Source organism: Polypterus senegalus, chromosome 17 (assembly GCF_016835505.1).
Source record: "Polypterus senegalus isolate Bchr_013 chromosome 17, ASM1683550v1, whole genome shotgun sequence".
Lineage (NCBI taxonomy): Eukaryota > Metazoa > Chordata > Cladistia > Polypteriformes > Polypteridae > Polypterus > Polypterus senegalus.
In genome coordinates this window covers 11,223,970-11,250,405 of record NC_053170.1, presented here as the reverse complement: position 1 = coordinate 11,250,405, position 26,436 = coordinate 11,223,970, and the positions used below count along the sequence as shown (strand labels likewise).

General features: G+C 44.4%; 1 protein-coding gene across 2 annotated transcripts in view; it reads right to left on the bottom strand.

Annotated features, from left to right (window-relative positions):
- The window catches only part of kcnh4a (potassium voltage-gated channel, subfamily H (eag-related), member 4a), a 180,204-nt gene that overhangs the window by 73,715 nt on the left and 80,053 nt on the right, over positions 1 to 26,436 (bottom strand). For both annotated transcript variants that reach the window (XM_039739911.1, XM_039739912.1), the window contains exons 2-4: positions 25,838 to 26,071; positions 15,201 to 15,332; positions 12,662 to 12,798 (exon numbers count right to left, since the gene is read on the bottom strand). In XM_039739911.1, coding sequence (XP_039595845.1) covers positions 12,662 to 12,798; positions 15,201 to 15,332; positions 25,838 to 26,071 — 503 coding nt within the window. The remainder of the gene's footprint in view (positions 1 to 12,661; positions 12,799 to 15,200; positions 15,333 to 25,837; positions 26,072 to 26,436) is intronic.

Genomic DNA, 26,436 nt, shown 5'->3' with positions numbered 1-26,436 from the left:
TTCGTGCCCCTGCACGCTGCAATAAGGTGTACTGCTGGTAACACAATAAAGCCACTTGACTGGACTTTTCACGACTTGATTACAGGTCGCCAGTAGGATCGAATGCCATGAGTGTGCCGTCTCTACGGAGTTAAGGGTCACATCAAGGATCTGTGAGGTTCAAGACTGGAGCCGAATGATCACAGAACAGAATGAGGCGGGCATGGTGAAAGCGGCCGCTCCGACTCTGCAGAACAGCTCCCCGCCCTGGTCGGCCATTTTCTCTCTAACGGAGTCTTTTGTATTCCTCTGCTTTCATTTTTTTTTTGTTGTAATTTAATGAACATTCAGCCATGGAGCTCAGATCTCTACAACAAGCAGCTGAGGACCCTGAGGGCACTTAAGAGACAGTGGCACATCATGACAACACTTGTGAGCCTGGCAGTGGTCCAGCATGCTAAGCACGTGGCAATTACCTTGGAATGAGACAATGGCTCCTAAGCACAGCAGCCCAAAGTGAGTCAATTACCCGGAGCTGCTAATTGCTTTGTTGAGCCTGACCTCCTTCATCTTGCAGGTTTTAAGAGGAGGCGAGACGTTTGATCAGTCGCTCATGCTGGAGAGGATTTGGCAGGGCAGCCAGGTGGTCAACCCACTTGACAGTGCAGAAGACGCCGTGTGTTCTGTTTGATCCTCATTAATGAGGGTCGGGGGGGGTCAAGAGGTGCTGGTTAACAGAGCTGGTCTGCAGGATCCAACAGGCGGAACTTCAAACATAAAAATCCCACCAAGAGGACATCCAGAAGAAGACACGACTTGGGCTGCGTTCTGTCAAAAGGAAAAGGTTGAAAGAAGGAATTCTCGAAAATGCCAGGAGAAAAATCAAGCAGCTCGGCCGGGTCGCAGTACAGGCAAACACCCACCTGCTATTTAAATCTCAAACCTCCAAGAACTAGGGAACCAGAACCAAAAACGCAGACAAAAGTATGTAAGGAGGAGAGCAAAAGTCCTCATCGTAACTAAGAATTCTTTAATTTGCCTGAAAGAATGATGTGGAGTATTTTTACTAATCCAGGAGCTTTAACGCTGTGTGGTGCGAGTGCCATGGGAGTGCCAGGGTTTCACCCCCTGCTTCAACGTCTGTTCTTATTGTTAATCTATTTTACTGCCCTTTGTATATTTTGTGATTTATGTTTTTGCTTTCTTTCTGTTCTGTGCATCTTATTATGTGTTTTGTATTGTTAACTATTTTGTATTATCAGTCCTTGTTATCACATGTGCAGAGTCCGATGAAACTCTACTTTCAATGTGGTAGTCAACACTTTTTTTATTTAATACTGAGAGGATCTTGTCCTTTTGCTTGACCTTTGAGGGTCTGATGCAACAAGGTGCTGCTCTCCAGTGCAATCATGATTAATATTAGATAGTGTGAGTGCCATACAGGATGGACGGGCATTCCAACAGGGATGGAGGGAGACTTTTTGCCCGGCTGATAGGCCGTAATGGAAGGACTACACAGATGGAGGCATAACCCAGCCGGGACCCCTTAAGATCTTCAGCCTCATGGCGATAAAAGAATAACGGATGGACTGGGTTAAGCTAGATACCAGAAGCAGTTCCTCCCCCGTACACAAGGTGGCAGTGTTCCTCTTGGTTAATCCCATTTAGGACATCCACAGGGTTGCATGGGACTTAAGAGTGTGGAAGCGTAGCCATGTCGGGGTCCTTGGGTGCCGCCAGAAGGGAAGACAGCCCTGGTTTTCATTTGACCGTGGAAATGCTCCAGACAGGCAATGCTGTAATACCTGAAGCATTCCAGGTCAGCCTGCTTTAAATGGAGGCAGCGGGTGACTCTTAACTGGAGGAAGGAAGGAAGGAAGGAGGGCAAAGGGTCTGTATTGGCTCATAATTATATCGATATTGGGTGTAATCACTAGAAGGGAGGTAATGGCAAATAAAGATCCTTTAGTTTAACCCAGAACTGTGTTTGTCTGAGGTTTGGGGCTCAGTGGCACCCCCTTATGGTTAGATATGAAAGATATAGAAATAAAAGGTGCTATATAATAGATCGATAGATAGATAGATGTGAAAGGCGCTATATGATTGACAGATAGATATGAAAGGCACTATATGATTGACAGATAGATATGAAAGGCACTACAGTAATCCCTCCTCGATCGTGGGGGTTGCGTTCCAAAACCCCCCGCGATAGATGAAAATCCGCGAAGTAGAAACCATATGTTTGTATGGTTATTTTTATATATTTTAAGCCCTTATAAACTCTCCCACATTGTTAACAGTATTAGAGCCCTCTAGACGTGAAATAACACCCATTAGTCAAAAGTTTAAACTGTGCTCCATGACAAGACTGAGATGACAGTTCTTTCTCACAATTAAAAGAATGCAAATTTATCTTCTCTTCAAAGGAGTGTCTGCATCAGGAGCAGAGAATGTCAGAGAGAGAGAGAGAAAAGCAAACAATCAAAAAATCAATACGTGCTTCTCAAGTATCCTGAAGCACCGCGATAAAGCGGCATTTTGTAGAGGAGCGTCCGTATCTTCTAGGCAAACAGCCCCTCCGTCAGGCGTAGAGAATGTCAGAGAAAGTGAGAGAGAGAGAGAAAAGCAAACAATCAAGCACCGCGCGGGAAGCAAATCGTATATCATTGAGGAGTTTTAGTTAATACGTAATACATGCTCTGATTGGGTAGCTTCTAAACCATCCACCAATAGCGTCCCTTGTATGAAATCAACTGGGCAAACAAACTGAGGAAGCGTGTACCATGAATTAAAGACACATTGTCCGCAGAAATCTGCGAACCAGCAAAAAATCTGTGATATATATTTAGATATGCTTACATTTAAAATCATTGATGGAGTGAAACCGCAAAAGTCAAAGCGCGATATAGCGAGGGATTATTGTATATGACAGATAGATAGATATGAAAGGCACTCTATGATAGACTAGCAAAATACCCGCGCTTCGCAGCAGAGTAGTAGTGTGTTAAAGAAGTTATGAAAAAGAAAAGGAAACATTTTAATAATAACGTAACATGATTGTCAATGTAATTGTTTTGGGACTGTTATGAGTGTTGCTGTCATCAAGGATTTGATTATCATTATTTCTTTCCATCAGGTTCGTATTTGGAGGATGTGTTGTGTTCAAGTTACAGTCAACCGTTGTAAAGATAACAGGTTTCATTCATCGAAGTGATCACTACCCAAATCGGTACTCGTGAATCTAAGATGTTTAACAGGCATTCCCGGTATTAAGTTGTGGATTTGCCTGTGAATATTTAGCGGCAGCGTGTCTATGAACGTAATTTAAACTTAAGCTTTACACCTTGCTCTCCTATTGATGTCTACAAAAGCTTGTTCAGCGTCAGAGGGTTGTTCCTTTCCTACTGCATCAATAAACAGCTCGTCTTCCTCTTTATCTGAGACATCACACACTGCATGCACGGATTTACCTTTCCCAGTCCTGCACAGTTAGTTCACGTGAGCCGCTCGGAGTACATGCACTGAAGGTTCTCAGCTGTGCTTGTGCTATCTCGTGCGATCTCGCCATGTCCACGGCTTTATTTAATGTTAGCTCAGACCTGGCACTTAAAAGTTTCTCTCGCACTTTCGCTGAGTTTGTGCCAAACACTAGTCTATCCCTGACCATCTCATCTTCATTTGCATAAGCACAGTCCTTCACCCGCGAATATTTAGCGGCAGCGTGTCTATTGGATTGCTGCTGACGGACGGCCTTATATGGGCAGGCACTCAATTACGTGGGAGGCGTGACGATGAGGGACGCAACTCCGCCTCCCACGGCAACCGAGCTGCAGGCTATGGCCGTATATATGCATGTAAGTAGGTTCCAGTTATGACCGTTACGCATAGAATTTCGAAATGAAACCTGCCTAACTTTTGTAAGTAAGCTGTAAGGAATGAGCCTGCCAAATTTCAGCCTTCTACCTACACGGGAAGTTGGAGAATTAGTGATGAGTGTGTCAGTCAGTGAGTGAGTAAGGGCTTTGCCTTTTATTAGTATAGATAGATATGAAAGGCACTATATGACAGATAGATAGATAGATAGATAGATAGATAGATAGATAGATAGATAGATAGATATGAAAGGCACTATATAATAGATAGATAGATAGATAGATATGAAAGGCACTATATAATAGATAGATAGATAGATAGATAGATAAAAGGCACTATATGATAGATAGATAGATATGAAAGGCACTATATGATAGATAGATAGATATGAAAGGCACTATATGATAGATAGATAGATAGATAGATAGATAGATAGATAGATAGATAGATAGATAGATAGATAGATAGATAGATAGATAGATAGATAGTAGTTGTTTATCACGTTTCTACTGCTTTATGCATGTGAATTTCCCTCTGGGATTATTAAAGTTTTTCTAATTGAATCTAAATAACAAACAGGCAGCATACTGCGCATCTCCAGCGCCATCACTTTCTCATATTACGTCAAGTACAAATTTATTTCTTCACTGACTTTTGTGTTTTTTGCATATTAAACCCAAGGGGGTGGGAGATTGGGGGGTGGGAGGCATTTGATGCTGTGGCTGAAGACCCCCCTCACCTCAATTTAAAAACCCAAAGATCTGGTACAGAGACATCAGTGTTTCAATTTTGGTGATCACCTTCCATCCGTCATGATCCGACTGTCATTTTTAACTTTTATTATTATATTTCATTTTGTGTTTTATTATTCAGACATCTTACGTTTGTTACTTTGTGCCATTTTGGTTTTCACTATGACCACCATAACGCTGGGACTTCAGTGTTGACAGTTGCCATGTGGTTGTTTGGGGTGACATGAGGGGGTCACGTGCCAACACGTCCAAGTTTGGATTCCCAACAGAGACCCAGCGGTCTGTTTGTTTCTCTTCATGGCTTTATGGGGTTTCTTCAGGTTCTCTGCTTTTCCTCCTAAATCTAGAAAGGCAGGAAGATTGAACTAACTGAGTTTTTAAGATGGGCACTGTGAAGCTGTGGATGTGTAGGCCCTTTAATGGATTGGCACCCTTGTCCAAGACGGTTTTCTGCCTTGTGCCCGGTGCTGCCAGGCAAGACCCCAGCCCCGTGTGTCCAGATTGTCTATGTGGGTTTGTTCCTAGTGTCCTGGTTTCCATAGTCTAGACATTTTTAGATTGGGTGCACTGGCATTGCTAAATTGGCTCCATCTTGTGTGTGTTTGTGTGTTCGCTCTGTGATGGACTGGTGCCCAGGTCCAGGTGTTATTCCTACCTTGTCCTCAATGCTTTCTGGGATCGGCTCCGGCTTCCCTACACTGCTCAGTATTAGTGGGTTTGGAAAACGGGTGGAAAGACATTGTGCCAAGGCGCACAACAATAATAAAATATGAAACATAGGATGAGAATGCAGAAGCAAATTGACAGGGACGAGGTGCTATACAGGCCACCCGTCGTTGGCCCCTCATTTAAAGTGACGCTGCAAGTTCTTCATATTTGGAGAAAAAAAAAAAAGAGAGAGAGAGAGCAATGAAAGAGCAGCTGCCATCTGAATGGGGTAGAATGTCCTGTTACCACGGCAACGGCAGTCAATTACTTTATTTTTTTTTTTCATTTCTCATAAAGGTACAAAATGAGAGTTGGGGTCAGGCTGCCACAAAACTGCAAGGCAAACAACATAGGGGGGTGGTCGACACTGCTACCGCCACCATAAGTGGGGTGGGCTGGGACAATTCAATCCAGATGCCCAAGCAGGACTGGACTGAACTGAGACCATATGGGATATGCCAACAGTGAACAGCGATGCCCACCTGTAGTGGGTGGGGGTGTCCGGTTAACCCCATTATTCGATCTGAAATGGAGACCTAGTCTGATAAAACCCAAGTATGCAGCTCCACAAGTCCTACATTGTCAAGCCCTTTAAAGCTATAGAGCGCCTTTCATGCTGGAAAGGGCTTTTCAGGCACAGACCCCAATGTCCACGACATGGCTAACCGGTGAGTCGGAAATGGTGATGAATCAGGATTGAAGTCTCCCCGAGTGACTCCCCAAATTTATGGACCCTGTTCACTGTTAAACAGACCATCACAGGGCACATCCACAAGACTGACCGAGTCCGGAAGAGCCAAAGCGAACTTTATTGTCATCTCAGCCATATACAAGTACAGTATACAGATAGACGAAATTGTGAAGCTCAGGGTCCACAGTGTAACAACATGAAGTGCAAATAAAAAATTTAAATTAAATTAAAAATAAAGTTTAAATTTAAAATTAAAATGTAAATATTAAGGCAGCAAGGTGACACAGTGGGTAGCACTGCTGCCTTCCCAGGTCCTTCCTGCATGGAGTTTGCATGTTCTCCTGCGTGGGTTTCCTCCCACAGTCCACCGACATGCAGGTTAAGTGCATTGGTGATCCTAAAATGTCCCTAGCGTGTGCTTTGTGTGTGTGTGTGTGTGTGTGTGTGCCCTGTGGTGGGCAGGCGCCCCTCCCCGGGGTTTGTTTCCTGCCTTGCGCCCTGTGTTGGCTGGGATTGGCTCCAGCAGACCCCCGTGACCCTGTAGTTAGGATATAGCAGGTTGGATAATAGATCAATCAATCAATCAACATTTATTTATATAGCACATATTCATACAAAAAAAATGTAGCTCAAAGTGCTTTACAAAATGAATAGAAAAATAGAAGACACAATAAAAAATAAACATAAGCCAACATTAATTAACATACAATAAGTAAGGTGGTCCGATGGCCAGGGTGGACAGAAAAAACAAAAAAAAAAACTCCAAAGGCTGGAGAAAAAAATAAAATCTGTAGGGGTTCCAGACCAAGAGACCGCCCAGTCCCCTCTGGGCAATCTACCTAACATAAATCAAACAGTCCTCTTTGTATTTAGGGTTTTCATGGAAGGATTTGATGATGGATGGACGTAAATTTAAAATGAAAACACAAACAAGACAAGACAACATTGATGCAATGTATGGTATTATGCAATCTAGATACATAAGTATCCATCCATCCATTATCCAACCCGCTTTATCCTAACTACAGGGTCACAGGGGTCTGCTGGAGCCAATCCTAGCCAACACAGGGCACAAGGCAGGAAACAAACCCCGGGCAGGGTGCCAGCCCACCACAGGGCACGTACACACACCAAGCACACACTAGGGACAATTTAGAATCGCCAATGCACCTAACCAGCATGTCTTTGGACTGCGGGAGGAAACCCACACAGACACAGGGAGAACATGCAAACTCCACACATGGAGGACCCCGGTCTCCTAACTGCGAGGCAGCAGCACTACCCACTGCGCCACCCCTAACCATCCATCCATCCATTATCCAACCTGCTATATCCTAACTAAAGGGTCACAGGGGTCTGCTGGAGCCAATCCCAGCCAACACAGAGTGACTCTTGGTGACCCATTGACACCCTGAGAAACTGACTGCTGCAGTAAGAATGACCCATTGACGATGGACACGCTAATGCAACACAAGGACTGTAATAAGTATATAAGTTTAATATGTCACTGTGCCCTGTACAAACAATATTTTATAATTCCACTCACATGTACGGCTCTGCGGTGGGCTGGCGCACTGCCCGGGGTTTGTTTCCTGCCTTGCGCCCTGTGTTGGCTGGGATTGGCTCCAGCAGACCCCCGTGACCCTGTAGTTAGGATATAGTGGGTTGGATAATGGATGGATGGATGGCACACACAGGAGCTCATCATTTAGAACTGCTAGGCAAGCATCTTAAGACAAGACGAGTTAAGGACAACAGCGAAATGGGCAACGTGCGCTATTTCTGCGTGCCAGAGTCAGCATAACATTGGATCTTCTTTTCCTTGTTTGGAATGACATGATTTGCCTAAGTGGGGGGCTGCACATCTAGATTACTAAACGAAGGTGGTATATATGCACGGATGCTAGAGGCACCATCAGGGAACTAGGTGGCGTCAAAAGGGCACGTGCACAGCGCCTCAGTGCCCCAGAGTCAGCAGGTGGCGCCCAAACACCACAACACAACCTATAATTATGTCCAAAGAATATTGACGCTGACCGGATAAATAACCCAAGTGATTGGATTGCTTCGTGGAGAAACCCGAGTCTCTCTAAGTACTGACAGCGTTGATTCTGAACACGAAACTGAGCATCTTAATGCCCCATTAGAATATTTAAACACTATTAACCCGGCCGGATTACCACAACACAATCTTAACCTTAAAGTAGGGACAATAGTCACGCCATTAGAAACCTTAATACTAAACAAGGGTTATGCAGCGGTACACGGTTGGTCGTGAACAGCAGGAGAGAAAATGTTATTGAGGCACAAGTGCTTACGGCAGGGGTGCCCACATTTTTTTCGGATTGCGAGCTACTTTTAAAATGACCAGGTCGAAATGATCTACCTACATTAAAAATGAGATATGATATTTATATACTTTATACATGTCTGTTGTCGTACCTTGCATAACTGAATAACCTTTATGGCACAATATCAGTTCAATACATTTTATGGTCACTACAGTATTTGGATTTAATAATCTTCACGTGGGAAAAGGCTGACTCGCATAAATAAGTAGAGCCAAATAATGCAGTCAAGGAGCTTTTGAATTCAGCCGAGTGAAAAATGACGGCTGTCCGATTAACTGCGATTTTAGTTCCCTCTCTTTTGTCTTTCTCAGATCGCTCTTTGGAAGGAAGTCAGTTTCGTAGTTTTTATGAACAGTTTGAAAGTGCCTTTCCACATTTTCCTTCTTTGGACAGATTGACAGATCAGACAAACGCACTTTGATTGTGACATTATGAGAAAAAAAATCCTCTTCCAATTCCACATCCAGCCCATACCCTCCACAAACAAAATTTTTTTAAATCCCTTCTTTAGTCGATATGAATTGGAAGGCTAACTAGATCACAGCTGGAGTTTTGCAGTAGTAGTGCATGCGGGATGATGAGCATGTTAGAAGAAAGGAGATCTCGGATTGGCCGTCCTGTATGTCAATCAAGTGGCAAACGCCATAGGGAGGATATACGATAGGCTAATGTTTAAAGAAAAATTTTTTTGAATGCAACGCGATCGACACATTGGGCACCCCTGACTTACGGGATCCCATACTGGCATTACTGTTTTGATTCCAAGAATTGACCTTACAAGTTCTGACCTGGAATTGCCTTTTAAACTTAAACGACGCCAATTTCCCATTAAGGCTGCGTTTGCCATGACGATCAACAAATCCCAAGGACAAACCGTGGACAAAGTAGGGATTTACCTGTCTGAGCCTGTATTTGGTCATGGACAACTTTATGTTGCCTTTTCAAGAGTCCGTCGTTCGTATGACGTTAAGGTGCTGGTTTTAACTACTCCATGCCAGGGAGAGCAATTTAAGAACAGGAAACCATCTTTACCAAAAATGATGTTTTATAAGGAAATTTTTGATTAACTATTTTGAATTTACCATTTTATGATTTTTTTGTTTCCAATTTACTTCATTTAAACCTTTGCACTCCGATATTTTTTTTTTTACTTATGAGTGCAACAACTCAAAGACATTTTGGACTTAAATGATATAACAAGGGCGGCACGGTGGCGCAGTGGGTAGCGCTGCCACCTCGCAGTTAGGAGACCTGGGTTCGCTTCCTGGGTCCTCCCTGCGTGGAGTTTACATGTTCTCCCCGTGTCTGTGTGGGTTTCCTCCCACAATCCAAAGACATGCATGTTAGGTGGATTGGCGATTCTAAATTGTCCCTAGTGTGTGTTGGCACCCTGCCCAGGATTGGTCCCTGCCCTGTGTTGGCTGGGATTGGCTCCAGCAGACCCCCGTGACCCTGTGTTCGGATTCAGCGGGTTGGATAATGACTGGATGGATGATATAACAATTAAATTTCAATTTTAGTTTTAATAAATTGGTTAATTTTAGTACAAATATTTTTATTTAATTATATGAAAACTTTCCCAGGATGCTCCCAACCTCCTTGATTTTTCATGCCTCCAAAGATCGGAGGGAACAGAAAGTGATTGCCATTGTTGGATTTGCGATCCTTTAGAGAATCGGGGGTTTACTGGTGAAGAAAGGAGTATAAAGTCCTGGAACATTTCCCGGCACACCGACGGGAGATGCCGTCATCCAAGCCGGAAAGTCCTTCCAGTGCAACGACGAAAATGGCAGACTCTACCCGAACGTCTTGTCGTGGCTTCCTCGTCGGTCATGCCGCGTAAACCGTCATTAAAGAAAGCGAAGTTATTTCTCCTACGTGATTTCTTACCGCCGTGTCACTAAGGGAGGGGTATCGCCTTTTGATATTATATCTATATCGTTTTGGGTTATGTAACACGCTGCAATTACAAAAGAACTCATTCCAACAAGGGAGCTAGTGCTGGATTCAAGGACCAAAGTCAAGTCAAGTCAAGTTGGGGAGCCTGCACTGGTACGGCGTGTTGCCGCACCCACTACACGGCGAAACAACTCGGGATCCCGGTTGGCAACCCCCCAGTCAGACACACAGTCCAGTCCTACCCTCCAGAAATGACCCTCCATCTGCCGCAGCCAGGTGTTACGTGGGCGACTCCTTGGCCTGGTCCAGCCACTCGGGTCCCCAACAATGAGGATCTTACGAGCCGGATCACCCTCAGGGAAACACGCCACATGGCCGTAGTGCCATAACTGACACTCCCTCACAATGCAAGTCATGTGCTTCATTCGGGACTCCATGAGCGACACAAAGTCAAACCAATGGTACCCAAGGATTTTCTGGAGAGACACCATAGGAGTCCAGTCTTCGTCTCAGGTCACTGGATAGCGTCCATGTCTCGCAACCAAACAGCAAGACAGGAAGCACCAGGACTCTAAAGACTTGGTCCTTCGTCCTTTTGCAGATATCGGGAGCGCCACACACCCCTTTCCAGTGACCTCATGACCCCTCCATGCTCCCCCAATCCGTCTACAGACTTCATAGGAAGATGAATGTCACTGCCAAGGTAAGTAAACCTTTCAACGAGGTCGACACTCTCTGTGTAGACAGACACACTGCTGATGGCCGTGCCCAAGAGGTCATTAAAGGCCTGGCTCTTGTTTCTATCAGGACACTCGCAAGCCCAGACACTCCGACTCCTCACTCAGTCTCTCGAGTGCCCCGATCAGAGCCTCCATTGACTCAGCGAAGATCACAACATCGTCAGCAAAGTCAAGATCCATGAACCTTTCTTCACCAACAGATGCCCCACAGCCGCTGGACCCCACGAACTTTCCCAACACCCAGTCCATACAAGCATTGAACAGAGTAGGAGCAGAACACACTCCTGATGAACCCCAGAATCAACTGGGAAAAACACAGAGGTCCTTCATCCTCTCTGCACAGCACTCACTGTACCAGTGTACAGGCCAGCCATGATATGCAGCAACCTCGACGGGATCCCACAAATCCTCAATAAGCCCCACAGGGACTTGCGAAAATCGACAAAGTCTGCAAAGAAACTCTGCCGATATTCGCCTTTGCGCTCCATGAGAAAACTCAGTGCCAGGATGCGGTCGATGGTAGACTTCATAGGCGTAAAACCAGACTGCTCCGGTCGCTGGTAGGTGAGCAAGTGATCACGGATCCTATTGAGGACGACCCTAGCAAGGACCTTACCCGGCACCGAGAGCAGTGATATCCCCCTGTAGTTGCTGCAATCCAGATAGGGATGACAAGTCCCATTTTCCAGTCAGTTGGGATGAATGCCAGTCTCCCAAATGGAAGCAAAGATTGCTTGCAATGCCAGGAGGACAGCCTTACCACCAAGGAACAAAACAGTAAAAAAAAAAGACCCATTTACTTTAAACAGTATACCTTGATAAAATGACCAAAACAGTACAAGTGACCCAGTGACTGGACATATTGTGCCCCAAGACACTGGCCAGCACAGTAAGAGTGACCCATTGACCAGAGACATTGACTAAGTAAGAGTCCTCAAAACATGATGGACACTGTGCTCCAATACAGTGACCAGTATGTTTAAATCCAGTGACCATGGCCACTGTACCCTGAACTGATGACCAGGACAGTAGGAGTAGCCCACAAATGAGGTGCTGCACCCTGTAACACTGACCAGCAGAGAAAGGATGCGCTAAAAACGTCAGACGTTGTATCCTGAGATGTTGGCCACTTCCAGTAAGGGTGACCCAATGACTACAGAGACCAAGAGACGCAGACCAGATGATTAATACGTAGATATCAATCAACCCAGAGATGGTGACCACGGCTGATTATTTATATGACACCCCCACCCATCAGCGTGCTGACCCTCAGCCCCTCACATCCTCTCACGTCTCTTATGTCCTGTGATAAGGCCAAGGCACAGGAGTCGGTCCCGACTTGTTTAGAAGACAGAGTGCTCGGCAACTGGTATCCTAGCAACAGTAAACAGCTCCTCTTGCATGGCCTGCTTAGAACGGGAGTCAAACTGCCCAACTCCTCGTGCTTCACAGTAATTAGTATTTCTTATAACAACTGCAGCGTGATGTCAGCTCTCAGCTGGTCCTGTCAGGCCTGGCACTAGTTGGCAGTTGGCATTTGAACATTTTCATTGTGAGTGCACCCCCCCCCGGCCCATTAACCCCTGATTAGGTGGGAAAAAAGTGCATTATGAGTATACACAAGACCCCCTCCCCATTACTACCCCTCCTGGTCCCGAGGACACTCACGTTGTGGAGCTTGACCTCGCTCTTGTTCCGGCTGGTGAACTGGCTGGTCAGGTGGTGGAGCACCGTACGGCCGCGCTTCCGGGCGGCAGAGAAGTGTGAAGCCCCACCCTTTTTATTCCGATATTCCTTTCGGCCTTCTGTGGGAACAAGAATTGAAAAAAGAAATGTCATGGCTTGGCAATGACCACAGGGAGGGAACACTCCCTCATGTGTAGTGTAGATTTTACACCAGGCTACCATGGACGGTCATCCTTATGCAAATTAGCAATCACAAAGAGGATTGTGGTGTGCAACATCCTGATAATGGAGGTATTGAATGGGAGAGGCTGAAAGTCATACAATTGTCCAAAACAAGGCTATCAACAAAGTATCCAAGACCTGTACATGATGGGGGGACACAGCAGAACCAATGTCCTTTGCTGCACACGAGAGTGTCATTAGCCTGATGTGCCTGATGGTGTCCTACATTATCAGTAGCTTAGGGAATACCACTTGGCTATTTGAGCTTTGACAGCCTGCACTGCACACCAGGGGCCAGCAATTAGATCTACCCATGTGACCGGCGGGGTCCTCTTGTGCTAGAATATGTCACACAGGAGGTGCCAGTGACAGAGTATGTCCAGAGATGTCAGGCAGTGGTGCAATGACAGAATCCATATGGAGGTGTTACCTAACAGTGCTAGCAACTCATTATGTCCAGAGGTGTCACCTGACAGTGTTAGGGAATGTATATGACCAAAAGTGTCACCTAATGGTGCTAGTAACTAGGTATGTCCAGAGCTCTCATCCAATGGTGCAGTGAAAGAATTCATCTGGAGGTGTTACCCAACCATGCTAGTGACTAGATATGTCCAGAGCTGTCATCCAATGGTACTACTGACTGGCTACATCCAATGTATCCTCCAGTTGTGCTAGTGGTAGAATATGTACAGAGGTGTCACCTGATAGTGTTAGTGAATTGTGAATTTCCCCTTGGGATTAGTAAAGTATCTATCTATCTATCTATCTATCTATCATATAGTGCCTTTCATCTATCTATCTATCTATCTATCATATAGTGCCTTTCATCTATCTATCTATCTATCTATCTATCTATCTATCTATCTATCTATCTATCTATCTAGTGACCGGATATGCTCAGAGGTGTCAGTCAAGGATGCTATTAACTGGAGAAGTCTTAAGGTATCATCCAGTGGTGCTAGTAGCCATGTGACCAGAGCGCACCTTAAGATCTCAAGATGCTTGTCTGCTTATGATCCAAGGATTAATAAAATAACAATGGGTGGTCGAGCTTTTATTTATAGGGCCCCCAAACTGTGGAATGGTCTGCCTGCTACTATAAGAGATGCCCCTTCAGTCTCAGCTTTCAAAGATTCACAAATTCAGTTTGGCACACCCTGACTAGAGCTGCTGATTACCTGGACAGACTGCATCTCTGTTGTTAGTCGTTAGCACTAAAACACAAGTAACATGATAGTTAGAATTTGTTACTAACCCTCACCTGTTCTGTTTCTCTTCTTGGTACTCAAATGTTTTGCCTGCCTAAGGTAAAGTCATCTATGATGGAGGATTGCAGGAATCGTCGGGTAGAGGGGTCCTTTCATCGGATTGGCTGGCCCACCACTGTCTCAGCTATGGAATGGCCAATAGGGGGAGGCAGCTTGATGGCTGAGGTTTCCTGGATTCTGAACAAATCCAAATCCTATGATGTGATATCATCTACTATTAAATTCTGCTCTGCACTTGTACTATTTCTATTGTACTATTGTATTGTATTGAGGATTACTTGTGTTCTGTTCTGTGTATTGTGTTGTAATTACTCCCTTTTTTGACACCCACTGCACACCCAACCTACCTGGAAAGGGGTCTCTCTTTCAACTGCCTTTCCCAAGGTTTCTTCCATTTTTTTCCCTACAAGGGTTTTTTGGGAGCTTTTCCTTTGTCTTCCTAGAGAGTCAAGGCTGGGGGGCTGTCAAGAGGCAGGGTCTGTTAAAGCCCATTGCGGCACTTCTTGTGTGATTTGGGCTTCACAAAAATAAATTGTATTATATTGTATTGATGTGTAGAGGTGTCTGTCACCTGAAGGTGCCAATAACTGGATATGCCCAGGGGTGTCACCCAGTACTGCTAGTGATTGGCCACTACCCATGGTGTCACCCAGTGTGCTATTCCCTGGCTAAGTCCAGAGATGTCACCTAATACAATATGACTCAGAATGGTTTGTCCAACTCACTCATAGCTACATGTGCCATCACCTCAGATGATGACTAATCAGAGCAGTATAGATGCAGCAACACCTGCTGCCACTTTGGGTCAGAAGACAAATGTGTCCAGTTGAATATTCTTGCATGTCACACCATTTTGTATGTCAGACGTACTCTGTCCAGATGCCACCTTTTCCACACTGTGCACCGTAGGGCAGTAACTGGAGACATCTGAGAGATGTGGTCACTAACCTGCTATGTGTGTGCACTTCAATGTTTATCACACCTTGATGTGGACCCATGGTGGATTCCAGCGGTCGTTAGAGGGCTCTCACCTTCCTTGCAGCCGTTCTGGTGACTCTTCCCGTGGCTCTCGGTGATGTCCTTGAAGGAAAAGAGAAAAAGGACCACTTCTCCTTTCTCATTCTTAATAGGGACGATGTCCAGTAAGCACCAGAAGGGGACACCTGTGGTAGAACAAAAGAGTTAAGTTACTCAGATGGCAGGCTAAACACCACTGTGTCTCCTCTAACTCGCCCGACTAGGCATTTAAGATGATGACGTCACTTGTCTTATGAACAGAGACACCTCAATGAGATCGAGAATAGTCTTATGAGGGACTTCGGTCTGAGACTAGGAGCTACAGCACAAGGTTCAAGAGCGCCCTGGAATCAAACCCAGTGCCGCTCCACGACACCTACACCACACTCACAGCACATGGATTAATAGCCTTGCACTCCATTGTCTAAGATAGAACATAACAATGGAGGATCACAAAACACACACATGACGCAGAAAACGGGGAGAACATACAGGCAGCCTTAACTTGATATAGCGCCTCTCAGTATCCAGCAGTGCCTCACAGCACTTTACAAGCACAAGGGCTGACATTGTTGCTATTGGAGAATGGAATCAGTGTGGCAGAGTGAGTGAGCAGTTATTTGTTTGGCCAGCAGAGGGAGCTTTCACACAAGCAGCTGAACGGGATTATGTGATTGGTTAACACTAGAATTACCAAAGCCTACAAAAAAAACTTGTAAACCCAGCTCACCTTAAATCCGTTCGCACCTCTCCGTCAGCGTCTTTTGTGTTGTAAATGTGTCATTCAGCACAAGCAGCAAGCAGCCTGCTATCCAATCCTCCCACCACTCCAAGAAGGGCAAAAATCGCTCTGTTTATCTGGGAGTGAGGTACCCGGAGCTGTATAGTTTAAATAATATATCGTGATTTGGAACATTTCATGTGTTTTCCGTGTCTACAAAGATCTACGTAAGTGCAGCATGACAGAAATGTTGAACATACACCTAACGAAACTTTTTTCCTGTTTTAGTACTAACGACAAAATCTTGACATGAAGTGTATAATGTGTGAAGACTGAAGTCTAAATATCAAATAAGCACTTTCACAAAAGGTACAAATATAACAGAACAAGTGTGCTTTTATTCAAGACTATAACCGAAGAAACAGAAATTGGGTTAGTGTACTTCTTCATCATGACTGCTTTGGTAGTACAGCGGTAAGAACTGCTGACTCATAATCAAGAGGTCGCGGGTTCGAGCCTTGCCGCATCACAAAATGAACGTTTTGAGTATTGTTAATATTATACAGTACAATAACTAGGGGCTCCGTCCCCTGCTCGCTTCGCTCGCCCACCCCGTGTTTGGTTTACCAGATATACAATACAATTAATTTTTTGTATAGCCCAAAATCACACAAGAAGTGCCGCAATGGGCTTTAACAGACCCTGCCTCCCGACAGCCCCCCCAGCCTTGACCCTCTAAGTAGACCAGAAAAAACTCCCAAAAAAAACCCCTGTAGGGAGAAAATGGAAGAAACCTTGGGAAAGGCACTTCAAAGAGAGACCCCTTTACTGGTAGGTTGGGCGTGCAGTGGGTGTCAAAAGAAGGGGGTCAATACAATACAATACACAAAACAGAACAAACCCTCAATACAGTATGAAAATAAAAATTCTAGAAGTACGGAGTAGAATTTCACATGAGATGATATCACATAATAGGATTTGGATTTGTTTTAAGTCCTGGAGACCTCATTCATCAGGCTGCCTCCCCCATTTGGCCATTCCACAGCTGAAATTGCACTAATCCGATGAAAGGACCCCTCTTTCCCACGATTCCTGCGATCCTCCATCAGGGATGACTTTACCTTAGGCAGGCAATATACAGTTTAAGGAGATTGTAATTTTCTTGTGAATTATTGCATATGCATTATTTTCACTTTTACTTTAAAAACTTTTGTAAAAACAATACTTGTCCTTTATTTCCGGCCCCGTGCGTGGTTACATCTCTTTCTTGCCAGACGTATAATGCTGCTCGTGTTGTGAACGGGGGGGTTTGGCTAAATGCACACTAAGGTTATGTCTTTCGATTCTTTGCTGTCTTTATGCTGCTGACGAGCTGCCTCTTCTGCCTGTCGCATGTCGTTGTTTTAAGAGCTGGGAGCACATGATGCTTGTCTACAGAAGTCTACGTGACCATCATCATCATCAAGTCCTTCTGTGAGAACCCTAAATCCAAAGAGGACTGTTTCACTTATGTGAGGAAGATTGCCCAGAGGGGACTGGGCAGTCTAATGGTCTGGAAACCCTACAGATTTTATTTTTTTCTCCAGCCGTCTGGAGTTTTTTTTTTGTTTTGTTTTTTCTGTCCCCCCTGGCCATTGGACCTTACTCTTATTCTATGTTAATTAATGTTGATTTATTTTGTTTTCTTACTGTGTCTTTTATTTTTCTATTCTTTATTATGTAAAGCACTTTGAGCTACTGTTTGTATGAAAATGTGCTATAGAAATAAATGATGTTGTCTGCAAAATGCAATCCAGAAACTGCTAGGTTTGGTGTCTGTGGACTTGTTTTAAGTGATGGCTCACTGCGTGGTGTCACGTGACGTTGTAAAAACAATAGTTGTCCTTTATTTCCAACCCGGGGCGTGGTCAAATTCTTTCTTGTGCAGTGCAGGACGTATAATGCTGCTCCCATTGTCCGACGGGGGTGGGATGGGGGTATTTGTGGAGGGATTGCGAGAAGGGCAGCGCGACGATTTTTTTAAAGCCTATACAGCCGCTGATCCTTTTGCTACGTTGTGTCTCTGCTGCCCTGCGGTGGGTTGGCACCCTGCCCGGGATTGGTTCCTGCCTTGTGCCCTGTGTTGGCTGGGATTGGCTCCAGCAAACCCCCGTGACCCTGTATTCGGATTCAGCGGGTTGGAAAATGGATGGATGGATGTCTCTGCTGCCCGCGTTGTGATCACTTCTCCGCGATCATAAACATACACCTCACCAAATTGTGTTTTCTTTTAAATTAAACGTGTCGCTGCTTTAACTGTTGCGGGTCCATAGATTCTCATACTGCATGTTCCATTACTGTGTAAATCTACGTTTTGTGCATTGAATGATGCGAATGCGAAAATACTTTTCTTCTGCTCTTTTCCTTTTATTCCTGACCTCGCTTTGTCCTGCTATTTTTTCAATGACACATGGTCCTGATTAATTTCCTTTTTTTTTTTTTTTGCGCTAATGTGATCTTTTATTCGTCGACGTTTCATTTATAACATATCGTCCTTTATACCCTTTATATGCACTGAGACACCTGTATCGGTGGTGTGTGCTGTCTTCCCCTTTCTGTCCATTCTCTTTCGTCTCGCGGGTCTTTAAAATGTCTTCCGAGAAGATCACGTCTCGTCGCTTGGCTTTTACATTCCAGCATTTTCTTTTAAATATAGAGAGATTATTGTAAAGCACTAAAGCCACAGCATTCCTATGTTGTTTTAAATGTGCTTTAGAAATAAACTAGCAAAATACCCGCGCTTCACAGCGGAGAAGTAGTGTGTTAAAGAAGTTATGAAAAAGAAAAGGAAACATTTTAAAAACTAGACATTAAGCCCGTTACATTAACGGGCGCTAGAACAGTAGTGCATAAACATTAGTTGAAATTAAATGGCAAGGGACCTTGACCTCATTCGGTTTCTTGTCTTAATTTTTTTTTTGTCAAAAATATTTTTGCAAGAAGCATAAAGTAAAATAATAATAAAAATAAAATAGAAACGTATATGACAACACAGTAAGTATAATTAATATTGCCTTAGTGTAAACCTTTGTAACAATCTGTAATACCCAATATCTGAAGAAGAAATTTTGGAAAAATGTTCTATTTTTTGACCTCATGAAATGTTTCTATAAAATTTCATTATAGACAACATTTCTTGTAAATATTCTGAGTTTGGCAACAGTTTGCCTTGTTCAGGACCATCTACAACGTTGACAACAACATCTGGATAACTTCTAACTCTTGATAATGCGATATATAACTGACCGAGGCTGAATGCTGCTTCTGGCAAGTAAATGCCAACTTATAAGGTTTGCTCTTCTGAGTCTTTCTCTTTTAGCGTTTTTCTGACGCTCATTTTCTTTTTCTTCAATCGATCTATTTGTTCGTATTTTTGTCTTTCAGCCTTTCTTTTGTCGATGTTTACTTGTTGAGCTGGCTGTTCTTCCAGGAGATGTTGCTTATATACGGTTTGATTGTCTGCGTCTTTTGTCCTACTTGACGTGTCCATTTTTTTTTTTGGGTGGCATGTTGTTAGTAGATACGTCCGTAATATTTTCTCTTAAAGTAATACTGGCTTGTTTGTGGCTGTAATATGCGTCACTATATTGTGTGTCTTTAATTTTGTCTCGCAGTAATACTGGTTTGTATTTCCGTAAAATGCCTGTAATTTGCTCTGACAGTAATACTGGCTTTGATGTCCGTAATATGACTTTAATTTTCTATCACAACATTGGGAAATCAGCAGAGTGTCCCCAGCAACTGATTTAATGTGTGGCGTGTAGCTGATAATCGTGACTGTGTCGTCTCCCCAGCAAGTATTTTAATCTGCGCTGGCATGTAGCTGATTATTGTATGTGTGGCGTCTACCCAGCAACGGAATTTATGTGCGCAGCCGCGACTACCCAATCAGCACTCTCTCCCAGCAATTATGTCTTTTATTTGCTTATCATGCGCTGGCGCGGCAAGGCCATTCACTGTGTGCCCAACTTCAAGCGTGTGTGCGACCAAGGTGCTGTGCGCATGGGCAGTGCACGGTGCGATGTGCGTCGCGGCCCCGCACATGCGCACTTCACCAGAAGACCACGGACACCTGGACGCACACAGGGCTTTTATTAAAGAGGATAACGTAACATGATTGTCAATGTAATTGTTTTGGGACTGTTATGAGTGTTGCTGTCATCAAGGATTTGATTATCATTATTTCTTTCAATCAGGTTCGTATTTGGAGGACGTGTTGTGTTCAAGTTATATTCCGTGTTTGTCAACCGTATAACTTTCCCAGTCCTGCAAAGTCAGTTCACGTGAGCCACTTGGAGTACATGCATCGAAGCTTCTCAGCTGTGCTTGTGCAATCTCGTGCGATCTGACGATGTCCACGGCTTTATTTAATGTTAGCTCAGACCCGGCACTTAAAAGTCTTTCTCTCGCACTTCTGCTGAGTTTGTGCCAAACACTATTCTATCCCTGGCCATGTCATCTTCATTTGCATAAGCACAGTCCTTCACCAGCAATTTTAACTCCGTTACAAAGTGATCAAAAGTCTTGTTTATACCCTGCGTCTTCTCATTAAACTTGTATCTCGTGAATATCGTATTCGTCGTAGGCATGATAAACGCCAGCGTGTCTATGAACTTAATTTAAACTTAAGGTTTACACCGTGCTTTGTTTCCGCAGTAGCTGCACTTATGAATATGCTTGTATGCGTCACTCGCTTCATATTCTTTTGCTGCCTTCTCAATTGTGTAATGCGTTTTTTGAACAGGTTTCATTCATCGAAGTGATCACCACCCAAATCAGTACTCGTGAATCTAAGATGTTTAACAGGCATTCCCGGTATTAAGTTGTGGATTTGCCTGTGAATATTTAGCGGCAGCGTGTCTATGAACGTAATTTAAACTTAAGCTTTACACCTTGCTTTCCTATTGATGTCTACAAAGGCTTGTTCAGATTCAGAGGGTAACCGCAGTAGCTGCACTTATGAATATGCTAAGCACAGTCCTTCACCCGCGAATATTTACCTTATATGGGCAGGCACTCAATTACGTGGGAGGCGTGATGATGCGGGATGCAACTCCGCCTCTCACGGCCATCGAGCTGCAGTCTATTACAGTATATGGACGAAAATAGGTTCCAGTTATGACCGTTACGCGTAGAATTTCAAAATGAAACCTGCCCAATGTTTGTAAGTAAGCTGAAAGGAAAGAGCCTGCCAAATTTCAGCCTTCTACCTACACGGGAAGTTGGAGAATTAGTGATGAGTCAGTGAGTGAGTGAGTGAGGGCTTTGCCTTTTATTAGTATAGATTTGACATTGACATTACCTAGCCAAGAGGCCAATATAATGGAAGGGCCAGGGGAGACAACAATGACAGGTCCCTTCAGTGATGGGGGCCGAGCTTATGATTTTGTGGTTTCATACACCACCTTTCGACAGGCAAAATCATACCAGGGTGCTGTCTACATATTTTTGTACTGAACAAGGGATATTACTTATTCAGACTCACACAGGGAAGTCAGCAATGGGGATTGAATTTACGATCTTATTTCATACAGCAAACACCACGCCAAAGTGCTTTACTCTTCAGGGTGTCAGTGATAGGCACCAAGTTTATGATTTCATGTAGCGCCTTTCTAGCGATCGCCAATCGATTCAACATATCAACACTGGCACGTTTGGTGACGTGCTCAGAGACGTCAAGTTGAATTTGTATCCCTGAGACTTTATAGAGCGCCTTTCTGTGATCACCAGCAGCTCATCCAATGCGTGTAGGCCATGAGCTCTGATAGGTGAGGGGGCTTGTCCAGAATCATATAGGTACTTGGGGTGGGGGGCGAAATTTGTGAGCTTGTCATTTGATAAGAGCGCCTGTCTGAGTGGTCTGACATATACAGTGTGGAGGACTGCCGGCGCTCACCCCCAGGCCGCCAGGAGGAGCCCTTCCGACAGCAGGATAGTGCCCCGAGGTCCAGCAGGGCCTCATGGACTTTGTAGTATTTATACACAGCCCCGCTGGATACCTTGGGGGCCACCAGGAGTCGCTGTGGGGCGGGGCTTATGGGCTCTTTTGTGCCTTAAACCCGGGGTTACGTCACAGTCATGTGACGGGAAGGAGCGACGTGCTCCCGGGTTGAAGTAAAAGATTGATTGCCCTGACCTGGAAGGAAAAAGGAACTGTGGACTGTTGGGACAGAAACACCTCCGGGTCAGGGGCTATAAAAGGACGGTGCCTCAGTCCAGACAACGAGCTGAGTTGGGAGGCAGGGTGGCTAAGCGTCTGGGAGAGTGGAGGATTATTATTATTGTTGTTATTGTATTGTTATTGGAGTATTTGGGAGTGGAGGGTGCTTTGTGCACATTATTGATACACTGTGTGCACAATTATTAGGCAAGTTGTATTTTTGAGGATTCATTTTAATATGGAACAAACACAGTGCTATCAGTCAATCCAAAATGTTAATAAACCTGAATGTTTCACAACGGAAATGTGAGTGTGAACATCATCAGGGGAATACATATGTGCGCACAATTATTAGGCAACTATTAGTGTGCAGATTTATTATGCAACTAAAGGAAAAATGAAAATTTTCCCATCTCACTTGTTTATTTTCATCTGTTATAGTGAGAATAATAAACAAACACCTCAAAATTTACAAATAAACATCTCTGACATTTCAAAATAAATCAATCAATCAATCAATGACCAATATAGCCACCCTTCTTTCCAATAACAGTCATAAGCCTTTCCATTCATGGAGTCTGTCAGTTTCTTGATCTGTTGACGATCAGCTTTTTGTGGAGCAGTGACTACAGCCTCCCAGACACTCTTCAGAGAGGTGGATTGTTTTTCTCCCCCGTAAATCTAGCGTTTAAGAAGTGCCCACAAGTTCTCGATAGGGTTTAGGTCAGATGAGGAAGGGGGCCATGTCATTATTCCTTCATCTTTAAGGCCTTTACTGGCTGGCCACGCAGTGGAGAACTTCGATGCAAGTGATGGAGCATTGGCCTGCATAAAAATCATGGTCTTTTTCCTGTATCACTGTTTGAAGAAAGTGTCTTCGAAAAACTGGCAGTAGGTTTGGGAGTTGATTTTGAGTTCATCTTCAATGCAAAAGGTCCAAGTAGCTCATCTTTAAAAATACCAGCTCATACCAGTACCCCACCTCCACGTTGGAGTGGAGCTCTGTGCCCATTACTGATCCACAGGTCCATCCATCTGGTCCATCAAGAGTCCCTCTCATCTCATCGGTCCATAAAACCTTTGAAAAAAATCTGTCTTCAGATATTTCTTGGCCCAGTTTTGACGTTTCAACTTATGTTTCTTGTTCAGTGGTGGTTGGGTTTCAGCCCTCCTTACCTTGGCCATGTCTTTGAGCACTGAACACCTTGTACTTCTGGGCACTCCAGGTAGGTTGCAGCTCTGGAATATGAAAGTACTGGAGGATAATGGGTTCCTGGTAGCTTCACGTTTGATTCTTCTCAAATCTTTGGCAGCTAATTTGCGTCTTTTGTTCTCAACACGTTTCTTGCGACCCTGTTGACTATTTGCAACAAAATGTTTGATGGTTCTGTGATCACACACCAATATCTTAGCAATTCCAAAAGTGCTGCATCCCTCTGAAAGACTTTTTACAATTTTTGACTTTTCAGAGTCAGTTAAATCTCTTTTTGGCCCGTTTTGCCTGAGGAAAACTAGCTGCCTAATAATTCTGCACACCTTGATATAGGGTGTTGATCTCCTTAGGCCACACCCTCCCTCATTACACAAATACACATCACCTGACGCTTAAATCCAATAAGCATTCAAGTTAATACAGCTTGGAGTTGGAATATACGCATAAAAATGATGATATGGTCAAAATACTCACTTGCCTAATAATTGTGCACACAGTGTATAATAAATATCATTATTGGACTTTTTATCTGGTGTCTGATGTGTGGTCTGAGGGTGCAAGGGTGCGAGCAAGCACCTAATCTGTCACAACAGTCATATGAAAAAGTATGGGAACCCCCCTTAATTCTTTGGACTTTTATTTATCATTGGCTGAGCTTTCAAAGTATCAACTTCCTTTTAATATACGACATGCTTTATGGAAACAGCAGTGACGTTAAGTTTATTGGATTAACAGAAAATATGTAATATGCATCATAACAAAATTAGACAGGTGCATACATGTGGGCACCCAGCAGAGATATGACATCAATACTTAGCTGAGCCTCCTTTTCAAATCTAACAGCCTCTCGACGCTGTCCTCCTGTAGCCTTTGATGAGTGTCTGGACTCTGGATGGAAGGATTTCTGACCTTCTTCCATACAAAATCTCTCCAGTTCAGTTCAGTTTGATGGCTGCCGAGCAGGGACAGCCTCCTTCAAATCATCCCATAGATTGTCGATGATATTCAAGTCAGTGGACTGTGACGGCCATTCCAGAACATTGTACTCCTCGCTCTGCATGAACGCCTTTGTAGATTTCCAACTGTGTTTTGGGTCCTTGTCTTGTTGGAATATCCAACCCCTGCGTAACTTCAACTTTGTGACTGACACTTGAACATTAGCCTGAAGAATCTGTTGATATTGGGTTGAATTCATCCGACCCTCGACTTTAACAAGGGCCCCAGTCTCTGAACTGGCCACACAGCCACACAGCATGATGGGACCTCCACCATCTTTGACAGGAGGTAGCAGGTGTTTTTCTTGGAATGCGGTGTTCTTCTTTCGCCATGCAAAGCACTTTTTGTTCTGATCAAATAACTCAATTTTTGTCTCATCAGTCCAAAGCACTTTGTTCCAAAATCAATCTGGTTTGTCTAAATGAGCATTGGCATACAACAAGCGACCCTGTTTGTGGTGTGAGTGCAGAAAGGGCTTCTTTCTCATCACCCTGCCATACAAATTGCTCTGAATTGTAGAACAATGTACAGATACACCATCTGCAGCGAGATGTTCTTGCAGGTCTTTGGAGGTGATCTGTGGGTTGTCTGTCACCATTCTCACAATCCTGCTCATGTGCCACTCCTGTAGTTTTCTTGTCCTGCTAGACCTGCTGGGTTTAACAGCAACTGTGCCTGTGGCCTTCCATTTCCTGATTCCTTACAGTTGAAACTGACAGTTTAAACCTCTGAGATGTCTTTTTGTAGCCTTCACCTAAACCAGGAGACTCAACAGTCTTTGTTTTCAGATCTTTTGAGAGTTGCTTTGATGATCCCATGCTGTCTGTCACTCTTCAGAGGAGAGTCAAAGGGAAGGAAGCACAACTTGCGATTGACCACCTTAAATACCTTTGACCACTCATGATTGGACACACCTGTCTATGAAGTTCAAGGCTTAACGAGCTCATCCAGCCAATCAGCATTGAGCAGTGACAGGCATTCAAATCAGCACAATGACAAGGGGACCCACATTTGTGCACAGCCAGTTTTTCACATTTGATTTAATTTCATAACTAAATACTGCGTCACTAAAAATCTTTGTTCAGAAAACACCGCAGTACTCCGATGTTCCTAGAAAATGAAAGACATACCACTGTTATCTTTTATGTTGAAAGGAGAGTCAGTTATTATGCAGGCTGAGAGGGGGTCCCAGACTTTTTCACAAGACTGTATGTGACAGGTTACTGAGGAGCGGCCCTTTGACAAGTGTGGTTGAGTGTGAGTGGGCCGTGTAAAGGACTGCCACCCCATGAAGAGCTGCTTTCTGATCTGAAACAGATTGGTTTGAGCAAATCCTGTCATGTGGCCTGTGGTGAGGGAGTCCGAGGTGGGGTCTGATTTACTGGGGGGGGGCTTTCTATTCTAAATGCGTTCACAAGACCAATGACACAGTAGGATGGATTGGATGCCAATTGACAGGACAGCACAAGCGCCTCTCCTCGCCTCACCCCCCACGCTACAGCGCCCACCTCACGGGACTCACCGCTCTTCTTGTAGAAGCACACCTCGGCCTGGTACTCCTGCCGGCTCTCCAGCGCCTTCTCCATCTGCTGAGAGACGAGCTCGCTGGTCTCCACCCCGTAGAGGAAGCGGCAGGTGCAGTTCTTCTGCATGACCTCGGTGCGAACGAAGCCCGTGAGGTCACAGAAGCCATCCGAGCAGTAGACGATAGGAAAGCCGCGGTGCATCTGCCCGTTACCCAGCAGGAAGTTGCTATCTGTGGCAAGATGGAAAAAAAGACAAAGAGACAAAAAAAAAAAAGAAGCAGTGAAAGGTAGGCATCCATCTGAAACAAAAATAAATAAAGGAAACGGTGCCATCACCCCCTTGTGCCATCTAATAGGGCACAGTCCCCAGTTAAGTTCAAACTTGTTCTGACTGCACAACTTTGCCCGACTTAGCCAGCTGAAATCTTTCAAAATGGAAGCCCCCCTAAACTAAACTAAAAGAAGCAGAAGGTTTGGATGAAGCACACTGGGGGGCCATTGTGAACCCGCTTGGGTGACCCCAGCCTTGATGCACACGGCGCCTTTAATAAATTTTGCACTTCATCGCACTAGAATATGCAAGAAGAATAAAAGG